At 46.8% G+C, this 22,698-nt stretch overlaps 1 protein-coding gene across 2 annotated transcripts in view; it reads right to left on the bottom strand.

The window, feature by feature from the left end:
- PLXNA4 (plexin A4) overlaps nucleotides 1-22,698 on the bottom strand; it is a 506,662-nt gene that overhangs the window by 19,469 nt on the left and 464,495 nt on the right. Inside the window, exons 25-29 of one of the 2 annotated variants that reach the window (XM_071424190.1) lie at nucleotides 19,858-20,017; nucleotides 11,098-11,201; nucleotides 8,649-8,748; nucleotides 5,243-5,433; nucleotides 2,583-2,752 (exon numbers count right to left, since the gene is read on the bottom strand). In XM_071424190.1, coding sequence (XP_071280291.1) covers nucleotides 2,583-2,752; nucleotides 5,243-5,433; nucleotides 8,649-8,748; nucleotides 11,098-11,201; nucleotides 19,858-20,017 — 725 coding nt within the window. Of the gene's footprint in view, nucleotides 1-2,582; nucleotides 2,753-5,242; nucleotides 5,434-5,539; nucleotides 5,602-8,648; nucleotides 8,749-11,097; nucleotides 11,202-19,857; nucleotides 20,018-22,698 lie in introns of those variants that run through there. The other variant, XM_071424191.1, reaches the window with a different exon arrangement.

Consider the following 22,698-nt stretch of genomic DNA (forward strand, 5'->3'; position numbering starts at 1 on the left):
GCAATGGAAAGTTGACCCTGTTGGTTGCTCCATCACATGAAGGCAGGCATTGAACCCACAAAAATTATTATGGTGTGGGTTATAAAGCACTGGAACACGCTGTCCAGAGAAGCTGTGGCTGCCCCTGGATCCCTGGAAGTGTCCAAGAACAGCTTGGACAGGGCTTGGAGCAACTTGGGATAGTGGAAGGTGTCCCTGCCATGGCAGGGGGTGGCACTGGATGAGTTTAAGGTCCCTTCCAACCCAAACCATTCTGGGATTCTACACATTTGTCATTGAGGGACTTGGCTTTTAGCCCTCACAGCAATCCCATGGGAAGAAAGGTAGGTAGAGCTCCCAGGTGGAGACTGGGAATTGCTCATGGCACACCCTGTGTGCTAGGACACCATGTCCTGTCACTCTCTGCTGCTCCAACCCAAGCCTGCACAAGATCCCAGTACCCTGAGCAGGAAGCAGTTGCTACATGACAGGGAAAGCCCCATTGCCTCAAGGAGAAAAAAAAAAAAGGAGCTGGGAAACAAGTATCACAGCCTTTGATATGAAAATATATCTGCCCTAACCAAGGAAATGCTATTCCAGTTGCAATCCAAAGCCCCTTTCCCCCTTTTTCTCCAAAGAGCAGCTCATTTGTATGAGATGCCCTGAGGTACATGTACCTCATACATGTACCAGCCTTTGCCTGGAGCCTTTTGTCAGGGCAGATGCACTGCAGTGATCAGGCCCAGGAGCTGGGATGTGTCACTGAGCACAGAGCCCAGCCCCTGTCTCTTTCTCAGGCAGATTTCTAAATCTACCTTCACTCTGCATCATTTCAGCTTAGCAAATTCTCCTGATATCCAGGACAAACTCCCCAGTTCCTCCCATTTGCTCATTGCATTCACAACACTGTAAAAAATTCATCTCCAAGCCTGATGGATTTTGGGTAACAACCTTCCTGACAGAGGGTTGACACTGTGTTTTCCTAAAACTCTGTGTGTTCTCCTGAGCAGCAAAATCACAGAACAAATGTAAAGGAAAGCCCCACACAGGGAATCTGGTCAGCCAAGTTCAGGAGAAGAGGGAGATGCTGGAAAACACAGAATTATAGAGTGCTTTGGGTGGGAAGAGACCTTAAAGGTTATCCAAGTGTAGGGACACCTTCTGCTATCCCAGGTTGCTCCAAGCCCCATCCAACCTGGACTTGAACAATCCAGGGATGGGGCAGCCACAGCTTTTCTGGACAGCCTGTCCCACAAGGCCTCAGGGAAGAATAAGTAAAAAAGGGCAATGAGACACAATGGAGTTGTGGGAATTTAGGCTGGGAATGGAGAATCATCACTGGGGGGATGAGGTGGATGGGTGAACCTTGCACAAGTCCTTGTGCAGGTGTTTGGTGAGGAGCAGAGTGTGTGTTTGTGTGCCTGGCTGCGGGGAGGGGAGAGGGGACCATGTCCCTGGCTGGGAATAACGGAGCCCTGTGATGTGACTTTGAGTTAATTTGATCTGATTGAACAGATTTCTTCACACTGCCCCTTTTCCCACAAACACACACACTCTGCCTTCCCCCCTCCCCCCTTAAATAAACCTCCTGCTCATTTAGGCTGAGTGGCTGCAATCAGCCTTAGATTAGTGCCGCAGATAATGTTAATAATATGCTAATGTTTCATTAGTTGAAAGCCTCTTTGGTGCATGGGGTTTCTTTTTTTATGTCACCAGCGCTGTGACGATCTGCCAACTGCATGGCTGGGAAAAGGAAAAAATGCATGAGCTGGGAGCCCCACGGCTCTCCTCTGCTGCTCCTTTTATAGTCCCTGTGTTTGCACAGGAGAAGGGGAGGGAGCCATTCCCCAGGGAGCTCTTTCCAACCGGGAAACTCAGCAGAAAGGAGAATTTTCTCCACCGATCCTGGCTTTTCCCACTGTCCCATTGCAGGGATGAGGAGCTGGAGCAGGGGGCTGATGTCACACTTTGCCACTGATGTCACCCTTTGTTACTCACTCCAAAGAACACTCACATCCAGCTCCAGGCCCTTTAAATACCTTGCACCATTGGAGATGCTCTCCTGGCCTCTACCCAGGAGGGTACAAATCTCCTGTAGGTGCTCCACATACTCTGAGGATGTCTTGGATACCTTAAAATTCTCAGCTGCCCTGCGATACCTCTCTCGTGTGGGCAAACAAATAGAGCTGGGAATTAAAACACCCAGTGCAGATGAAGGCAGTGGTGTTGAATCCTCTCCCATGCCTCCCTAGATATTCCTATGTGAGCCTGGGCATATTCTGGCATATTCTGCATATTCCTATGCAGAGCCTGGGCACTGCAGCAATTAAAAACTTCATTTTTCCTCATCAAATCCCTCACAAATCCTGCCATTTCCATGTAACACAGGGCAAACTGGGTCCTGTTTAGCCAAAGTGCTAATCCTTCAGATTTTGGGATCTTCTGACTTCTCCATTGGTTTGACAACAACTGAGCCTCATCCTTTGAGCCCCACACCAGGGTCCTCAGCTCTTCCAGCAGCCAGATGCCAACCACACTTCCCTCTAGTCTCCTTCCAGCCCAGTGTCCATGCTGGGCTGTGCTGGGCTGTCTCACTCACTCACCAGTTGCTCTTCCAGGTGTGCCTCACGTGGGGGTCGTGGATGTTGTGCTTGTCTGCCTGCTCATCCAGGAAATCAAACATGTACTTGATGGCTAGGGGGAGGGCACTGCCACGGTGGGCAGTGCTGAAGATGGTCTCAAAGAGGTCGTCCACAAATTTCTGGAGGGTGCCCTGGTGGGAGAAGGAAGGAAAGAAGAACATGAGGTACAAGTGGGCAGAGGATGTTGAATTTTGGTACCCCACTAAAACAGGGCAGGTCTGTAGATAAACCAAGGTGTGATTGAAAATTGAGGGCTCTCTAATATCAGTTAAATGTGACATGACCTGGGAATTTCAATACAAATGTCTTGAAGCAGGAATGTTTATCATCACAAGAACCATTACACCTCATTTCCACACTGATTCCTCTCTCTGCATCCCATCCTCAATGCTTTAGTGCATCCATGAGACAAAACCCAGCGATTTTCCAGGCTGGCTTTCACTCAGGGCCATCTAAACTGGGAAGAGAAGCCTGTAGAAGGCTGTAGAGCACAGCAGAAGGTGTCGCAGAGACAAAAAGGACAAGAGAACCTAGAGAGGTTAATATGTGACCAGTGTCCTAAATAACACAAACTTCATTCCCAAGAGGCCTCCTCATCTTTTATTCCCCACTGGCAGGAGAATCCCAGACTGAGGCCTTGGAGTCACCCTTGTGAGGACAATTGACTTTTAGCAGGAAGGAGAGGAGCTGGAATGTCTGAGGGTGGCCAGGTTTGGAGAAGGGGACAGCTGAGGAGTTCTAGGCTGGGTTTGGGGTGGAACCAGGCAGGGCACTAAAATAACGAAAAATCGGTTGAATCTCCAACAAACATTCCCTGATATGAAAAACTTCCTCTCCTGCAAGATACAGCTCTGCCCTTTCTCCAAGGGCCTAGGGAAGAAATGTCTCCTTTCCAGAAACAAAGCCCTGGGTTCCACCAGAGTGACTCAAGATTACCTAGAGCTAACAAACACTTAATTAGAAAGCTGGTGTCTCTGGCTGATTCACCACTTGATTTATTCTTTGGGAAACAAACAGAGGCACCTTTTGTTTGTGTGAACTCCTGCAGGGTGAACAAAGCCCTGCAGCACATCTGACTCAGAAAGGGCTCAGGAGGGGGAATCCTCTTGGTCTGACATGGAAGAGCTGCTCTCAGGTTCAGTTCCTGCAGGGAATTAGTTCTCTACATGCTCACCCTCACAAATGCCACAAAAACCTTTGAGGCTTTTAGGGGAGAGGCTCTTGGGTATCAGAGGTCAGGGATTTACCAGAATAAAAATCATTGTCAGTTTAACGAAGTCTTCCTGGGGATTGTATTACAGCAACTGCTCTCTCTCCTTCCCTCCCTCAAACGGTCACAATGAGAAAAGAAAATTTCTTGGCCCAAGAGGGGAAACAATAAAACCCCAACCTTCCTACTCTTTCTGTTGCTGTGCAGGTTTTGCAGCTGCTTTCCAGATATCTCCACAAAAAAACCCCACACAAACAAACAAACAAAAAAACCCCCCAAAAAACAAAAACCAAACCAAACCAACCAAACAAAAAAAGCAACAACAATAAAAAAAACACCCAACAAAAAAACCCAACCCAAGTGTTGAGTTTGTGACCCAGAACAGAAAGCAAAAGCAGTTCAGTGGTGGGGTAGGGGCTGCATCCCCAGACAACATAAATCAGCACCAGTCCAATGCTTGCTGGTCTACACCAGCTGGGGCCTGAGCCCTGGGGAGCAACACTTTCCTTTTTCAACATTTTTCACATGCTGTGTGATCCATAAAAGCCTCCTGATGCCAGGGAATGGGGCATGAACCAGGGGCTAAAGACAAAGCTGCCTTTCCTCCAAATCCCTCTGCAGCTCAGCCAGCCTGAGTGAGGCTGCAGGGAGAGCCAGACATCAGAAGCAAAATGAGCTGAGGAATAAATGAGCAGGTAAATCTGGAAAGTAGGACTTAAACTAGTGATGGAAATGTGTCTGATGGGCAAACTCAGGCAGCATTTGCGTGAACACATGGAATTGTGTTTGTGCCTATTAATACCTGACAAAAATGAAAAAGTTATGGATGTGTTTGGAGACTCAGGTCAGGATGTCCCTGCTCTGCCCCGGCTTGATTTAATCTCTATTTTCTCTCTGTGCATGCTGAGTTTTCATGTCTCACTGTAAGGTCAATGTAACCCTCTCCAAGTCATCAGCACAAGAGTCTTTACTGGCCCAGGGAAAATGTGGAGGAGGATTTGTACCACAAAACTTAGGATTTTGTGATATAGGAGCCATTTCAGACTGTGAAGCCTGACACATCTTTGGAGCCTGCTCTGAGCACCTACCCTGGGTCCTCACTTGCTCAGTTTTGGTACAAATTACAAACCAGTATATTTGACAAGTCCAGCATCTCCTGCTGTGCTTTTCCCACCAATCTCATGGTCCTGGATTGTTACTCCTCCTTGCTTTTCCAGTGTCTCTTTTTGGACTCTGCTTCCAAAGCTCAAGCTCCTTCCCCACATGCTCAGAACTCTCCCCTTGCTTATTTCCCATCCATTCCTCTCTTTTCACCCAACTTTGGCATCCTTTGAGCGGCCTCTCACTTCTTCCCGACAAGAAATTCCACCCCGCTCTCAAACTGCCCTTGTCCCCTGCCCTCACCACGTACCTTGGTGGCCAGTAACCTGGTCAGGTAGATCTCAGAAACCATCTTGCTGCCTCGGTCACCCTCTTTTTGGTCTCCGTGCTCGTGGTTCTTGACCAGGTGCCACATCTTGACGCCGCTCTCCAGGTCGGGGGTGATCATGGGGGTGCGCGAGCGGAGGCTGTCGGGGCTGCCCGTGTAGCGGATCATGTTTTCTGCAGGGACACACAAAAACAGGGGTCCCCCACGTGTCTCAGCAGCTCTTGGTGTTATAGGTAAAAGTTATGTTAAATTAGGGTATAGTTCAATTATATTGTATTAATTATATTAATTGTATTATGTTAAGAGGCTGTCGGGGCTGCCCGTGTAGCGGATCATGTTTTCTGCAGGGACACACAAAAACAGGGGTCCCTCACGTGTCTCAGCAGCTCTTGGTGTTATAAGGAAAAGTTAAGTTATGTTAAATTAGGGTATAGTTCAATTCTATTGTATTAATTATGTTATATTAATTGTATTATGTTAAGAGTCTGTTGGGGCTGCCCGTGTAGCAGATCATGTTTTCTGCAGGGACACACAAAAACAGGGGTCCCTCACGTGTCTCAGCAGCTCTTGGTGTTATAAGGAAAAGTTAAGTTATGTTAAATTAGGGTATAGTTCAATTCTATTGTATTAATTATGTTATATTAATTGCATTACATTAAGAGTGGAGGGGGTTATTAGAATGTTCCAGGAGAAGCATCCAGGGTTTGGTGGAAGGGCAGTCTGGCAGGGCAAAGGGAGGTCGAAGAGGGATTGGATGGAAGATCTGACCATCATTCGAAGCCCTGCAGAAACGATTGGTCCAGAATGAACGGCGTTAAAGACCAATGAGAAGCCTGGAAATGGACCAATCACCATGCAGATCCAAAATGGACCAGTCCTGGACACGAAGGGTGCCATAAATGGGGGAAGTTCAGTTGGGTCAAAGTTCTTCTTTTTGGATCCTTGCTTTCTGGGGAGAACCCAGTGCACTTGGGGTTAGCACACTGTTCTGTTTTTGGCTCGCTGTGTGGGTGCTTGGGCTTATCCTGGGTACTCTGTTCCTTGCAGCTATTTTAATAAATGAGAACCTCTTTCTCCAGAGAAAGTTTGGCCTCGTTCATATTCATAACACTGGCATTGGGGTTTTCAGGAATTCTGTTTGTGACGTGCCACCAAACGTGTTTTTCAAAGCATTGTCCACGTGGTTGGCTCAGCAACCACAAGCCAGGTGTGATGTCAATGTCTACACTACTAAATTAAGTGAGGTTCAAACAATGATTTCCAGCTCTCTATAATCTTTACCTCTTATCATGTTCCCTGGCAATTGCTGCTGTCACTGTCAGACACTTTGGTTCATGGGTAGCACCAGTTCTTTTTGGTAACCAGTTCCTTATGTGACTGGTTTTCCCATATTTTATCCATGCCATGCCATGCAGCTTAACAAAAAAATATTGATGTCTCTAATGTGATCTCTTTTTTAGCTCCTCATCCCCAGATTTAGAAAGAGCTGCCTCCCCTCCCTCCCTTGGTATCAAAGCAAACAATTCCTGCCCAACCATCCTCACTCCCTGCTCCAAAATCTTGTTTTGACAGAAATCAGCCAGAACCCCAGGTGGACAGCCACAAATTTCCTCTCCAAGAATATTTTAGGCTCCAAATTTTACCTTTCTTTGCCTCTGAGTGATGGCACAAGGCATTCCCCTCTCCCTGACCTTCCAGCAATGTTGCCTTTTCCAACCATAATTATCAGAAGTGTTGCACCTTTCTATAGCAAGATCTGAATCAGCCTCATTAATGCATTACCAATCTCTACATATTAATTATCAGATGGAATATCCTTTTTCTCTCTGGATGCTGTTTTCTTAATTGCAATTAACAATCACTTTTTGACCCACCACATCTTCTCCTCCCCCTGCCTCCTTCCCTATTCCCTCCTCCTGAAAAAATCAAATGGCAAAAGAATTAAAGAAATCCAACAGAAATTAACCCCCCTCAAGTCTTCCTTTCCAAAGGTCACTGTGTCTTTCAGTAATTGCAACAACATGGCAAAGAGGATGAATATTAATAAGGCCTCATGGATCATTTATGTCCTTGGAGAAAGTGGAAGGGGGCACCTCTGGACATTGAGTAACTGCTCTTTTCTTTAAGATAAAGGGAGTAAGGAGGATTGGAGATGCTTCCATAAATTAAATATATTAATAAAGTGATATGACAGCAGCATTCAGGTTGGAGGGGGGTTTGCAGCACTCTGGTTGTGCATCAGGGGTATTTTGCTTTGCTGTCCAGCATCACCTTAGTGAGACACGGGCTGGATGCAGTTCTAGTGCAGGGAGGAAGGTGTGGAGGGGGTGGGTGACACTCAGGAGGTCCCTGTTGGCCCTCCAGAAGAGTTCCCACCTGAAGTCCCTTCCACAACTGTGTCACTCTCTCTGTCTCATGGGGACAGTGGGAACAACAATCCACTGCCTTGAGATCTGCTGATAAAGACCTCAAACTCTAAAGAGTGACATTTGGTGATCTAAGAGGGAGGCAGCTAATTATACAGACTCCTCCTTTCATTAATGAGGGAGGAGAACCTCCCAAGAACAACCCAACCACTTGGACCAACACTTTGAATGAACTGCCAGAGTTTTAGATGGCTAAATCCTCTCCTCCTGCCTCATTTCACCAACTAATCACCCACCCATCATTTTCCCTGCTGGTGCTCAGATTCTGGTGACCACTGTGATGTTTGAGATCTCTTCCCAGTGCTCTCCCAGTCCATCTCAGCACATGTGACAGGACCCAGGACATTCCTCTGGCTGCCCTGGGTGATTTGAGACCCTGGGAAGGAGCTCAGAGACCTTGGCACAGAGTCAAAAACACCTGTGCCTTTGATTTTAGCCCATGGAAACAATTACCAACTTTGTGTGAGGAGTTACAAGCCACAAGAGTTTGAGTAGAATGATAGTGAATTTGTCACAGGGTGAAAAAGTAGAATTTTGGGGTTTTAGAATGGGGGTTCAAGAGGCAAGATGGAGGAATCTGGGTGTGTCCTGTCCTTCTTCTCCTTCTTCTTGTCCTCCATTTTCTGCTGTGACGGTGACACTTCTGGATTGGTTTAGAGTAGAGCCAGACTGTCTAACATAGGTGATAGGTATTGGAAAATTATTGTGAATAAAGTACAGGTAGTTTTTAGTATAAAAATCCAACACCACCCCAAGGGCAGGGACTGTGCCACAACCCAACCTGCTGGACAGACCTCAGCAGGTCAGAGAAAGAATGTCATAGATAAGAGAAAATAAACAACCCTGAAAAGCAGAACTGAGGAATCTCGACTTCCTCTTCGGTCGTGGGGCTGGGAGAAAAGACTTTCTAATATCTTGGGGGTTATTTCAACCACAGAAACCCAAGACACACAAACCCTTACCATACTTGCTGGCTGACGTCCGGGACACCGTGGAGTTGTTGACTGCATTGTAGGCAGTGACTTGCTTGGAGACCAAAGCCACCACAGATCCATCTGGGACCTGCATTAAAAAAAGGATAAACTGAGTCAATGAACTTTTGAAAAGTGGCTGAGGACCATGCCCAGGGCAGCATGATCTGCAAATCAGTGTCTCTGTAGGCAGGGCACAGTTTACCCTCAAAGCTTTGATTTCTTGCTTTGTTGAGTTGGTCTAGTAATAAAAAGGGACAAAATCTGCAGCCAGAATCTGCACTTGGACAAAGGGACAAGTGGTGACAAACAGATTCTGCTCCATCCCGGCCCTGATTCAAAGCCCAGTGACGACAGTGTGAGTCACTGAGTCATTTAGGTTGGAAAGGACCTTTAAGATCATGGAGTTCAACCATTAATCAGCCCCACTGTGTTCACCACTAAGCCATGTCCCCAAGGGCCACATCCAGAGGCCTTTTAAGCGCTTCCAGGGGTGGTTTTTGCATTAACCCTAGTAAATCTGACAATAGGTTCATCCCAGGGAAGCTCTTAGGAAGAGAAGGAGCATGAGAATAATAAAATCATCTGAGCTACTGCAAACAGGCTTGGCTGTTTCATTAGGATGATAAAACTGATGTGAAATGTTCCATTCCTTCCTCCTGGATTGCAGGTGATATCTGGGTGCCTGGTTCAAAAACTCCTGTCTGCAGTTTTCCACTATGATCCTGTCACCCTTCCCTGTGACAAAGGCACTGCTGGGCTGAAGGGACAGCCACAACTTCTTTCTCTTTGTGGTGTCAGAGGGTGAAAAAGCAGCAGGTTTGGAGTGCCCGATGTCCAGGATGTCGTGGGACAATGTTTTGAGGGACCACAGGACTTTTTTAAAGGAGCCAGGCTTTCTGTTTCTACAACAAGGCAAATCATGTGGGTCCCATGTCAGAAATGTTAACAAGCCCATGGCTCAAAAGAGCCATATCAGGAACATCTGTGATAAATAAGACATCATAAAGAGGAGATGGGTAAAAAAAAATCCCTTCTAATGACATCTAACTCTTGTCTGTGTAATAATAATAATAATAATTAGCACTTGCATGGAGTTTTTCATCTTCAAAGCACTGCAAAGGCTAATTAAATAGCCCCTCAGCTATCACGGAAGGCAATTATTGGCTCTTTGTAGTTTTAGCCCCACACCGCAGATGGGGAAACTGAGGCAAAGGCAATCTCAGTGTCTGTCCCAGCATGATCTGTGTCAGCCTCCAGGACAGCCAGGAAAATGATGTTTCCTGAGGACCTGGCCCAGCTCATCATACAGCTGGGAGCTCATTGCCTGAAGCAAAGAAAACAGGGAAAAAGCACAGAGAGGGAAGAAAATTATGCCTGGTTTGCTGATGAAATAAAGCAGGAAACGTCCTTGCTCTGTCTGGGGGGAAAAAAAAATCAAATCAAAATCAGCCAGCAATGCTTTAGTCAATCTGAAGTAAAAGTTTTGTTTCCTTTTCAAATTATTGCTTGCTGCCTCCTCAGCTCAGCTCTTAAGTGACAAGAGAAAATAATCTTGTTATGAAGCAGAGGTTGCTGAGGTGTGATGGAGGAAATGACAAAATCGTCAGCATCGGATTAAATTTAATGAGGTCTTTTTTGCTGGTGTTTTTTTTTTCAAGGGAGAAGACTTTGACCAAAACTTCACTTTTTTCATTAAATCTACCACTTGTGTAAGACATTTTCAGACATCTCTAACCCTCTATTATGAATTTCAGGTCATGCAGGGAGGAAGGGAAGCAGAGCAGGTCACCTGGACCAGGTTAAAGATCAAAAAGTTCCTTGTAATAACAACTCCACTGCTCCATGCTCTCCAGCCATGCTGTTTTCCACCTCCCTTTTCCAGCCACCAAGCCTCCCTCTTTCCATTTTTCCCTCTTCCTTCTGATTTCTGCTTGCATTAAAAGGTCATGGATACATTGGAAAAAGGAGCATGAGAGGCCTTGATTTGTTTGCCTGCATGAGAAATGTTAGCTTGTGTTGTTCTCATCTCCTCTTCACCACCTCCACTCACCAGGGGTGTCCTTTGAGAGGGAAAAAAAGATTTTTTTTCTACCTTTGGCTTCCTCTCTAGTGCTGTTCAGGATAAATGGGACAAGGACAGCATGGGGGTTCTGCCCAGTTACTTCCCACTCAACCACTCCTTACCTCTGCTCCCTAGCACAATAAAAACCACAGAATTCTTAAGGTTGGAAAAGACCTTTAAGATCATCAAGCCCAGCTGTTCACCCAGCACTGCCAAAGCCACCACCAGCCCACCTCCCCAAGTGCCACATCCACAAGTCTTTGAATGCTCCCAGGAGTGCCGATTCCACCACTTCCCTGGGCAAGACAATAATATTTTGCTTTTTGCTTTGGCAGAAAGAAGACCCAACTCCTGCCCACCCTCTCCCACAGATACCTGGTAGTGTGCCAGGGTGTTGAGTCTCTTCCAGTCGTTCTCTATCTTGGTGGTGATGTCCTCATCCTGAAGGATCATCCTCGCCCCGCTCGCCTGCCGCCACTCTGCAAGGAGAAAATAAATAAATAAGTTAATTAATTAATAAATGAGACAGGTGTTTGTTGCCTTTTTCCCAACCTGGAAATGAAACTCAAGATAATTTTGGTAATATTTAGTAATACAAGAGCTGATCTGTATTTGAAGGCCTTCAGGGGCAGTTGTGGAAAGATGTCCACAAAAGTCTCCGCCCCTCCCAGGAGTGAGTATGATTGTATAGGTTTTAGGAAATTAGCATAATTGATAAAAAGCACCCGTTAGGAGGACAAGTGGTGATGCAAGTCCCTTCTCTAGAGCCTCCCCTTGGCACTGGATATACTTTGTCCATGAGAATGTAACTCAAAAAGTTGTTTTCAACCTTGATTCCCAGGAAGAACCAAGATAGCACTGGGACCCTGCACCTCCTGGGGCTTGGGGCTCTGGGATTTGTTTTGTCTTTCTGCCTAGGGAAAGGCCATGGAAAATTACTGGGAAATCTAGCCACAAATATAATAGACTACAGGGCTACCAATATATGTGTGAATTCACAGAATTCCTGGCTTGGGAGAGACCTTCAAGGCCATGGAGTCCAGCCCAGCCCCTGGCACCCAGTGCCACATCCAGGCTGTCAAACACACCCAGGGATGGGGACTGCACCACCTCCCCGGGCAGCCATTGCAGAACTTGATCCCCCTTGCTGGAAAAGCTTTTTCCTGCCCTCCAGCCTGAATTTCCCTTGGCACAGCTGGAGGCTGTGTGCTCTGGTTGTGTCAGTGCTGCTGGAGAAAGAGCCCAGGCCCAGCTGAGCACAGGCACCTTTCAGGAGCTGCAGAGAGCGATGAGTGAATAATACAGGGAGCATAGAAATAAAAAGACAAAAATGGCATCACAGGGACAGAGCCCTGGCACTCTCTGTGCCCAGAATCCACGTGGACACACTTGTGTGGGCACACCACTCATCATCTCTACACCCTGATTATTCACAGTCCTTAACTCTTGATTTACTCACAGCTCTGCTCGTGCTCCAACACAGCTGTCCCCAAGACCAGCCTGCCCTTGCTGTGTTTGTCATCCCCATGGGACAGGAGCAAATGCCACTTGTTCCAGGGACAGAAATTCTGGTGCTGTCTCCTTTCACAGCACAGACAGAGCCTTCAGCAGTGCCTGAGATCTGTGTCTCTGCCAGGACCCAGCCCAGACAGGGGTCCCCTGGGCACAGCAGAGTCTGGTTGGGCACAGAACCCCTGTGCTGAGCTCATCTCATGCCCACTGGTGCTCCCAAAATCCTTCTTCCATCTCAAATCCATTGATGAGCAGCAGAAAGCCCTTAGGTACAGGGATAGCAATGTCCAAAATTTTTTTATATATTTTTCATATGTTTGTAGCTGTGTAGACTGCTATTCCATAGTTACCTATCTCCTAGGATTTTTTCTTGCCCTTCCTCTTAGATTTTAAAATAATAAGCTGAGCTTCTAACACATTCCTGAAATGCTGTTTAGTCTTATTTTCAAGGAGAGGACCTACAAGAAGAACATTTTGTTTTCTGGTCAGAATCTGAGAAGACTCAACAAGAAATGGGGCAAAGAAGCCCTGGATCAACTCCAATGGAGCAGAATCCAGGGGGAAAACTGCCTGAATTCTGAATCCAGGGGAAAAATTGTCTGACCAACTGCTCTTCCAATTGGCAAATGTTTGTTAGATATGATAATTTGTTAAACTTATAAAACTTGTAGAAAGGCAACACTGGGCGTACCCATGACCACTGAGACCCCTGGAAGCTTCCAGATAAAGGTCTGCTTTTTATTTTAGTATTTTAACACCATTGCAAGAGTTTTTCTCTTTTGATATTAGGCAAAAATAGCAGGGGCACAACTGGGGGGAAAAGCCAGGGACAGATCCAACTTCTGCTCCATGGAGGATGTAAATTTTACAAATCTTCAGCACCTGCTTGTGGGCAGGAGGGCTCTCTCTGCTGCCACTTCTGCAGCCTCTGCTCTGGAATGATGAATTCCTGCAGCACTGGAGCAGCCCCCCACTTCCCAGGGTGCCATTTTTTGCTCAAATCCTGAAGAAAACTCCATAAAATGACAGAATCATTAAGGTTAGAAAAGACTTCTGAGATCTTGGAGCCCTGAGGAGGATTGCTACAGCTTTCCTCACAGAGGACTCATGGAATTGCCTAAAGCAAGGAAAACATGAACATGACCAAAAAGAGAGGAATTCTTCCTGTGCCTTCGTCAACCTGGACCATTCTTGGTTGCCACATTTCAGTCACAGTGACCCAACCAAATACAGCTTAGCCAGAGCCACAGCAAAAAGTCCATTAATTTGCAGGAGTTAATTAAAATGAACTCTTGGATATGGAGACTTCACCTGCCGCGCTTGTTTGTTTTTCCCAATATAAAAATGCAAGGACCGTTGCGAATTTCTTTTGGTTTCAGCACTTTTCTTATCACATAATTAAAATGCAATGGGAAAGCTGCACTTGCCTTTATTATTCATTGAAATTAGCAGGGAGAGGTCAGCAACTGTGCTTATTGCTGGGTGTTACTTTGGCTGGAGACACTGAGGGTGAGCAAAGGTTGTGTTGGCTGAGAACTGATCCTGAACTGCCCTTCAGCTCCTGCAGCTCCTCACATCCTCACCTGCTGGGGTGGTTTTGCATGGGAGACATTGATGGAAGGGATGGAGAGCTTCTAGCTACTAGAAAACTGTACACACTCTTGTGAAAAACAAATGTTAAAGGAGAAAGAAGCTCAGGGACGTTAAGGAGGTAGAGATACCACCTACAAGTAAGCACAAGACCAAAGAATAAACCTAACCATAAACAGTATTTCTCAGATTATCCATAACTGTGAGACTACCATCAAACAAACCAAACAAATAAAAGCCATACAGAATAGCAGACAATATTCCAAATATGAATATAGAAAAGCCTAACAAGTTAACTACATCACATTATCCCAAACACACCAAGGTAAACACTGTGTACTCACAATAATTAAAACCGCCACTAAATAATTAGAGCCTTACCCTATACTTCATGCTATGTCCTGTAACACCATCTTAGGTTTTAAAAAACAAATCTTTTAAAATCATAAAACCACTAAAAAAACTGAATCAAGCAACAAAACTCATTTCAAAACCAACCTTATCAGCACCCAAACTAAAGAACATAACATTGAATGTACCATATCCCCTACCATACACCAAATACAAAGTAAAGAAATAGAATAAACTATTGAAAACCACTGCACCTACATCACCCCTGTGGGGTCTGAGGATGATGCTCTCTGCTCATTCCCACCTGGGCCACATCCCTGCCATCCAACTGCTCCCAGACACTGCTTAGAAGAGCAAAAAATGCTGAACTTTGGGCTGGGATGGGAAATGGTGCTCTTAGAAAGTGCCCCACTCAAGGCCAAAGCCAATTCTGCTGTCACAGAGTGTTTCTTGTGTGCCTTTCTCATGGGGTCATGGGGACAGAGTCACTTTGAGCTCCCTCCTTCATGGCTCTGCATATTCCTGTTTCTGAATGTTTTCTGTCCTGGCTCACCTTTGGAGAGACACACACTCGTGTTTTGGGAGGGATGCACAGGTTTTTGAGCACAGCTTTCCCTATCCTGGGCTTTATTTGTATCCCAGGGCTGAGCAAGGTGCTCAGAGCAGGTTTCCCCCTGCTCCAGGGACACCCTGGGATGTTTCCTCAAGGTTTTTGTGCAGACTCAGGGGATTCCTGAGCCCTTTCCTGGCCTTCCTGCAGGGAAGGGCTGTGTGAGGAAGACTCAGGGCCAGCCTGACTGCACAAAACAAGGAGGAAAACCTCCAGGGCTGGCTTGGAGTCTCCAGTCTCAGTTTTACAGCCTGATTTCCCTGCCCAAACACAAATCACTTCACCTCTGATAGTTCACTGAGCACCTGAGCAATGATAGGGAAAGGATCCCCAGCTGTCCCCAACTCTTCCTGGCCTCACTGCTCCCCTTCTCCACAAGCTCAGGGGGCCACAAACAGACCTGCAAGGAAATGGGAAGGAGAAGGTGACCCTGCCATCCATGCTCACAGCATTAAGTGAGCCCTGCCAGCTCTGTCCTGCTGGCAGCACCCTGTCCCCTCTCTGCTGGGATCCAGCACAAAGGACAGACACACTCCAATCCAATTTGTTACACTCCCACCTTCCAGGGAGAGGGAGGAGAGGGGGAGGGAGGTAAAAATCCCATTAACTTTATCAAGCCTTCCAATCAGGAGCAGTGGTAAATGCAAACTCAGGAGACAGCTGCTGTGAAGCCTTTATATTTCATTCAGCAGATAGTGTATCTTTTTATTGCACGCAGGAATTACTTCTTTGCTCCTTTTTTTCTCTTTTTTTTTTTTTTTTTTTAAGGAACAACCTTTCTGTTCAACTTGACTGGGAAAAAGGAAATTCCAGGGCCCCTTTGGCAATGAGGTGAATGCAGCAGTGCCTGGATAAGGGGGTGACTCTGTGGGGAGAGGGAAGATGGGGAGATGTCACCCTGCACCTCAAATCCCACAGGAAATGTTACATCTCCCTCTGATCCAGGCCTAGGAAGAGAGGAGAAATCAGCTCTGTTTCTGGGGTGGAGAAAGGGATGGGAACAAAAGTTTATCTCAGAACATGGAGCTGAAAAATGACAGAGAAATATTTCATCCTGTATGGAGTGAATCATAGAATCACAGATTGGTTTGGGTTGGAAGGGACCTTAAAGATCACCCAGTGCCACCCCTGCCATGGGCAGGGACACCTTCCACTGTCCCAGGTTGCTCCAAGCCCCATCCAGCCTGGCCTTGGACATTCCAGGGATCCAGGGGCAGCCACAGCTGCTCTGGGTAATCTGTGCCAGGGCCCCAGCACCCTCAGAGGGAAGAATTTCTGTCTTAAAATCTAATCTAAAACTCCCTTTTTTTAGTATTAAACCATTTTCCCTTGTCCTGTCACTCCAGGCCCTTGCCCAGAGTCCCTCTCCAGCTCTCTTGAAGACCCTTTAGGCACTGGAAGTTGCTCTGAAGTCTCTCTGGGGTCTCCTCCAGCTCTCCCAGCCTGTCTTCAGGAGAGATGAATGCAAACTCTCTGTCTTACCCTACACATACTGCAGTTAGACCCAGTCTAAATGCTTCCAGTTTAAATGAGCCCACATCCCAGCACTGCAGGGCTGGTGAGGCAGTGAAATCTCACCTGGCATGGGCCACAATGAACCTGGGACAGCATCACTGAGAGCAAGCCAAGCCAACAGCTCCCTCCCTCCCTCCACCTCTGACCTCAGCACCACCTTCCAAAAAGCATCCAGAGCCCAGGGAAGAGCAAACACCTCGGCATGAAGCCACATTCCTGTTTGGTGACCCTCACACCTTGCTGCTTTCCCAAAGATGGGGTGTTTCATGTGTGGGAGAGATCTTTTAAAAATGATAATAACAAAAATCATCACCGTGGAAAGAAGTCATTACTCAGAGGGCTCCAATTTGGGGGTTTGGACTAAAACCTAACCTCAGGGTGTCCAAAAATCAAGGCTTTCAGCTGACAACCCCCTCCAGGAGTTGCCTGGGCAACTGCCAAACGTTGTGACATTTGCCACACACACAAGTCCCTCTGCCTGCAGCTACCCTGCATTTAACAGCTCAAAACAACTCATTAGCTTGTTTGCTTTCTGCCATGTGAGCAATCTGGCCTGAGCGTGGACAGAAAGCCCAGAAAATGGTGATGGGAGCAGGAAATGATGCTGCTGTTTGAAAGCCACGGGTTCCAAGGCCAGATTGCAGCCATCTGCTCTGCCCTGCTCTGCTCCAGCCCCTCTGCAGCCCTGAGCTCAGTGCAGGCTGATCCTGAGAGCTCTGGGATGGCTCCTGAGGGCCTGCAGGGCTTTCTGCACTCCCCTTGCTGCCTTCAGCATCTCTGAAGGATGCCAGGGGCCAAGGAGCATCATTTCCTTGAGGAGAAGCTGGGATGGAGCTGTGGCTGGGTGTGTGGACCCTCTTGTATTTGTGCTCCCCCCAGATGAAGGAAGGAATGATGAAACTGACTCCATGTTCTTAGAAGGTTAATATATTATATTATATTATATTATGGAATACTATACTAAACTGTACTAAAGAATACAGAAAGGATACTTATAGAAGGCTAAAAAAAGAATAATGAAAACTCGTGACTCCTTTCAGAGCCTCAACACAGCTTGGCCCTGATTGGCCAAAGAGTGAAAACAACTCCCAGCAGAATCCAATGAAACAATCACCTGTGGGTAAACAATCTCCAACCACATTCCACACGTGAGCACAACACAGGAGAAGCAAATGAGATAAGAATTGTTTTCCTTTTCTCTGAGGCTTCTCAGCTTCCCAGGAGAAAAATCCTGGGCGAAGGGATTTTTTTAGAGAATGTGAATGCCACACTCTTGTTCCTGTTTCACCCATGCTCCTCCCACCTTGTTATCTGCATTGCTGCTATCTTCTACTGGATAAGGGGTTTTTAGTTTATATTTTAATTGTTTCCCCCCCCCGAGCTGCCTCATCGAGAGGTATATATAAATTAGTTTCTATTTTAACAATTAAAATATAAACTAATTTAATTGTTTCCCAGAGCTGCCCAATAGCCAGTCTGCTGTCACTGTGGGCAAGCCTGTTCTCTGAGGGGGTGCACATGCTCATGCCAACTTTCTGGAACTTTCTGCTCCTCAGCACCACTCAGGATGTGATAAAATCACAGACTGGGCTGGGTGGGAAGGGATCTAAAAGTTCCAACCCCTTTCTGTGGACAGCTTCCACCAGACCAGGTTGCTTCAAGCCCTGTGCAGTCTGGTCTTGAAGAGGTCACTATTTCCTAAACCAGCAGCAATTCTGGATGCAGAATTGTCAGCCTCCAGCTGGAAACCTGCACACACACACACACACACACACACACTTCTGGTTCCCAGAACTAAAGTGGAATCCAGTTAATCCCTGTATTTACAGTGTGCAGGTAAAATTCCTGCATCTCATTATGGACACATCCTCCATCGTCACAGCAGAACAAACAATCCCCAGCCACACCCAGCCTGAGATCTGCAGGAATTGCTCTCTGTGACCACCAGATGGGCCAGGAGATGTGGCTGTGAGCCCCATTCCTGTGGTGTGCTGTGCCCTGGCACCCTGCCCTGCCTTCCCCCAGGCTCTCCCCACCTCTCAGCACTCCAGAGCCATCGTGGGTCCTTTTCTGGATGATGTACGTGATCTGCTCTTTACTGCTGCTGGTTTTGGCAGCTTCTTTCGTTATTCTAACTGCCTTTGATGGGCAATTTCTGTCAGGAACTCCTCCCTCCCCTACACATATGCACACTCAGACACTTAACTTCAATCCCTGACCTCTCATTGCTGCCTTCATTATTGCTGTGAATTGTTTCTTGGCCTTGGTCCATTCCTTCTCCTTTTGGTTCCTCTACAGCTCAGCTGGTTTTATAGACTTCATCATTTTCCAGCCCAGTCTCTTTCACTGAAGGTCACTGAGAGCAAATTCTGGCAGATTCAGCCACAATGGAGTCCCCAGCTCTCCACCAGACATCTCAGCAATGGCCTGAGCAGATTTTTCTACAATTTTTCATATCCTCCAGATTTTTCTACATTTTTTCCATATTCTCCAGGTGTGGTACAACACCTTCCTGTGGACACCAAATTCAGATTACTCCCAGCATTCTCTCTCCAGGTATCTTTTTCCCAGGGATCTTTGGCAAGAGAACAAGAACAGCCCCACTCATGCTTTTTCCAGACCTTTGCCAAGTATGAATTCTCTGAGCAGAAAAGCATGGTACTGGTCTTTTTAAGGCCAAAGATTTCCTAAGCAAGGAGCATAAACATCACCAAAATATCCCCTCTGCCCTCTCACTGTGATTTCTCTGCCTTGCAGGGGGTGTGGAGAGAGGCACTTGGTGTTCTTTAAAATGATCTGAGCTGCCCTGCAAGGCCAGCAGCTGGGGCAGAAGACCCCAACATCTCCTGCAGGTGCTGAGCAGTGTCCCCACACCAGCACCCAGCTGGAAGGTGACAATGGATACTTGATCTGGGTTATCCTGGAATTTCACAGGGATGCATCAACTTTAGAAGGTGCCAGGAAAACTCTGCCTGAGTGAGCCACACTCAATCCCACCCTGGCTGCAGTAATCCTTGCTTCCTTCTTTTCCAGCTCAGCTGGAAGAAGGAGTAAGGAAGAAGGAGTAGGGAAGGCAATTCTTCAAAGGGCTGTTCTTGTGTAGGGGGATACAGTATGGGTAAATGGAGGTGGTATAGAATGTAATCTTAGCCCCCAATGAGTTGCAGCTGAACCAAATTAGAAATTAGGAGCAGGCCTGATGCTAACAGGCCACACCTGTAGCCAATGAGAACAGTGTTATAAAAGAGTGGATTGGTGGGATCAGGAGTCAGATGGTTACGGCAAGGACTAGGAAGAGTCAGTGCTTAGAGGAACTGTGTATGAGAAACACTGAGGAGGTATGAAACTCTGGTGATATGGAATCCTTGCACTACAATGATAATAGAACTCTTGATAGATAAGACAAAATTCTTGTGCTCCAAGCACAGATGGGGCAGTTGGTGACCCTTGAAAACCCCAAAACACCTCTATGGTCTTTGTCCAGAGCAAAGTCTCTGGATGGAGTTTGTCCATCTCCCAGCTCCCCTGTCCCCCCCCGGCCAGCAGCAATCTCCTACCCAGGTCCATGTCAGCAGCTTTGGGCCGGTGGGAGCAGGGCACGTTCTTGAAGATGGCATCCAGGATCTTCTCCTTGACCTGGGTGATGGTGTCGCAGTTGAGGATCTTCACCGGGATCTCGGGGCTGTTCACGTTGTCAGGGTTCACGCAGCTCAGCACCTGAGGGAGAGGCACCACACCTTGCACAGGGCACTGAAACCCTCTGGCTGCCCCCCCTCATGGTGTCTGCATCCTACAGGAGGGGTCTAGGGTGCAAAAAACTGTTGTATTTATGGGGTGCCCCGTGGCAGGAAGGAAATAATGAATCTGACTCCATGTTCTCAGAAGGCTAATTTATTGTTTTATGATACTAGAATATATTAAAGAATACTAAACTATACTAAAGGATACAGATAGAAGGCTAAAAAGATACTAAAGAAAAACTTGCGACTCTTTCCAGAGCCTTGACACAGCTTGACCCTGATTGGTCATTAAGTCAGAACAATTCCCATGAAACCAATGAAACAATCACCTGTTGGATAAACAATCTCCAACCACATTCCAAAGCAGCAAAACACCGGAGAAGCAAATCAGATAATATTGTTTTCCTTTTTCTCTGAGGCTTCCCAGAAGAAGATCCTGGGCAAAGGGGTTTTTCCAGAAAATATGACTGCCATAAAAATGGGTACCAAGGGTATTCCCTCCCTCACACAGGCACAGAGGTGTGGTTTCACCTGGGAGGGTCTTCATTCTATTTAATCATGGAGTCACAGAAGGGTTTGGGTCGGAAGGGGTCTCAATGATCATCTCATTCCACTCCCTGCCATGGACAGGGACACCTTCCACTGTCCCAGGCTGCTCCAAGCCCCCTCCAGCCTGGCCTTGGGCACTGCCAGGGATCCAGGGGCAGCCACAGCTGCTCTGGGCACCTCTAACCCTCACCACCCTCACAGGGAAGAATTTCTTTCTTAAGAGCAGAAAATCCATGAACACCAGCTGAGTGCTTTCAGTAAACAATGTTCATTGAGATGTCAAGGTGACATAATTCAGGAGTGGCCTCCTTGCACTGCCACCTGGTTTTGATAATCCCAGTGAAAATCTTTATGTTTGTCCATCTGCACAGCCATGGAGATGAGCAGACCCTCCTCAGAAGAATATTATTAATCTGAAATGCAGGGCTCCTTAAGAAATGAAACACAAACCAACATCAGCAACCTTTGCTTTCACATATAGAAGAAGAAAATCAACCCAAGTGGAGAGGCCTCTCTTTTTTCAGAAGGAAAATTTGATTTTCTCGGCTCTGTCCAAGAATAAATGCAAAGCATGTGGTGAGGGGGGATAGCTTAAATACAGAGTATTTAACAGCAATCTCCCTGCTAAGCCTTGCCTGTGTCTCTCTTGACCATTCTGCTCATGTCTGGTGGCACAGGTGTGAAGTCTGCAAAGTTTTATAAACTTAGCACACCTTTGCACTTGAAAGGGGTGTTCAGTGATGCTCCAGGCTGTACATGGTCATTAAAATGTTCCAGTGGCACTTTTACAAGCGCAGATATGTTGGTTTTGGTGCCTCAGACAAATTTTACCTTGACTTAAATTCCCTTCTGTAGCATGCAAGAGGTGCTGGACTGTCCATCACTTTCCATCCTCACCTCCAAAAATACAGTGGGAACTCAAAAAAGGGGTGAAATCCTATCAGCCTAATTACACACTGCCTCACCAGGCTCCCTTTGGTGATGTTGTGCTCAGCCAAGAGGGACTTGTGAAGATACTGCTTACAAAGAGCTCTGTGATCTTGCTGGATGAAAGGGGAGATGTAAATAGGAGATATTGATTAGATCATAATGCTATTATTTGTATGTCACTTCCAGAAGTATTGAAAAAGCATCATCAATTCAGATCATAATAACAGCAGAGATTTACAGTTCTGGGGCATCTTTCATCTCAAAGGATCACAGAATTGTACACAAAACTGTTGAAATGAATCCAGTGTTGAAGGCCATTAGTTGGTCTGCAGCTCTCCTGGGTTATGCCCATTCCCAGCCCACAGGAACCTCTTCCTCTGCAAACTTCTTGGGTGCATCCAGAAAATCCCACCTGATTGCTGAGAGCCTGCACTGGTGTTTAGTTTAGGATCTTAATGATTTTAAAGATGTTTTCCAGCTAAAATTATTCTATCACAGGGAAATGGAGCAGTGATGGCAGCCTGGGACAGCTCTTTGGGGTCACACCTGGCTCTGGGGACCAAGTTACTCTCCAGGTTTCTCTCTCAGTGGTCTGAGCTCAGCTAAAATCAGCTGGTGCCAGTCAGGGGAAGCTCTGTGGTGTTATAATCTCTGATAAAAACAGCTGGATTTTGGGTCAGCTCCCCACAGAAGGCCCTTGGTGTTCTTTAAAATGATCTGAGCTGCCCTGCCAGGCCAGCAGCTGGGGCAGAAGACCCCAACATCTCCTGCAGGTGCTGAGCAGTGTCCGCACACCAGCACCCAGCTGGAAGGTGACAATGGGTACTTGATCTGGGTTATCCCGGAATTTCACAGGGATGCATCAACTTTAGAAGGTGTCAGGAAAACTCTGCCTGAGTGAGCCACACTCAATCCCACCCTGGCTGCAGTAATCCTTGCTTCCCTCTTTTCCAGCTCAGCTGGAAGAAGGAGCAGGGCAGGCAATTCTCCCAAGGGCTGTTCGTGTGCTCCAAGCACAGATGGGGCAGTTGGTGACCCCTGAAAACCCCAAAACACCTCTGTGTGCCTTACAATGACTGTCAAGGGTGTCCCTCCAAAACATTTTAGGGAATTCAAACCCCAGTAAAGGAAGCCAACCCCACTCCTGGAGCACAGTGGCTTTGGCACATATTCCCCATC

This window comes from Agelaius tricolor, unplaced genomic scaffold (assembly GCF_023055355.1).
Source record: "Agelaius tricolor isolate 1412-34295 unplaced genomic scaffold, bAgeTri1.0.p SCAF_3, whole genome shotgun sequence".
Taxonomy (NCBI): domain Eukaryota; kingdom Metazoa; phylum Chordata; class Aves; order Passeriformes; family Icteridae; genus Agelaius; species Agelaius tricolor.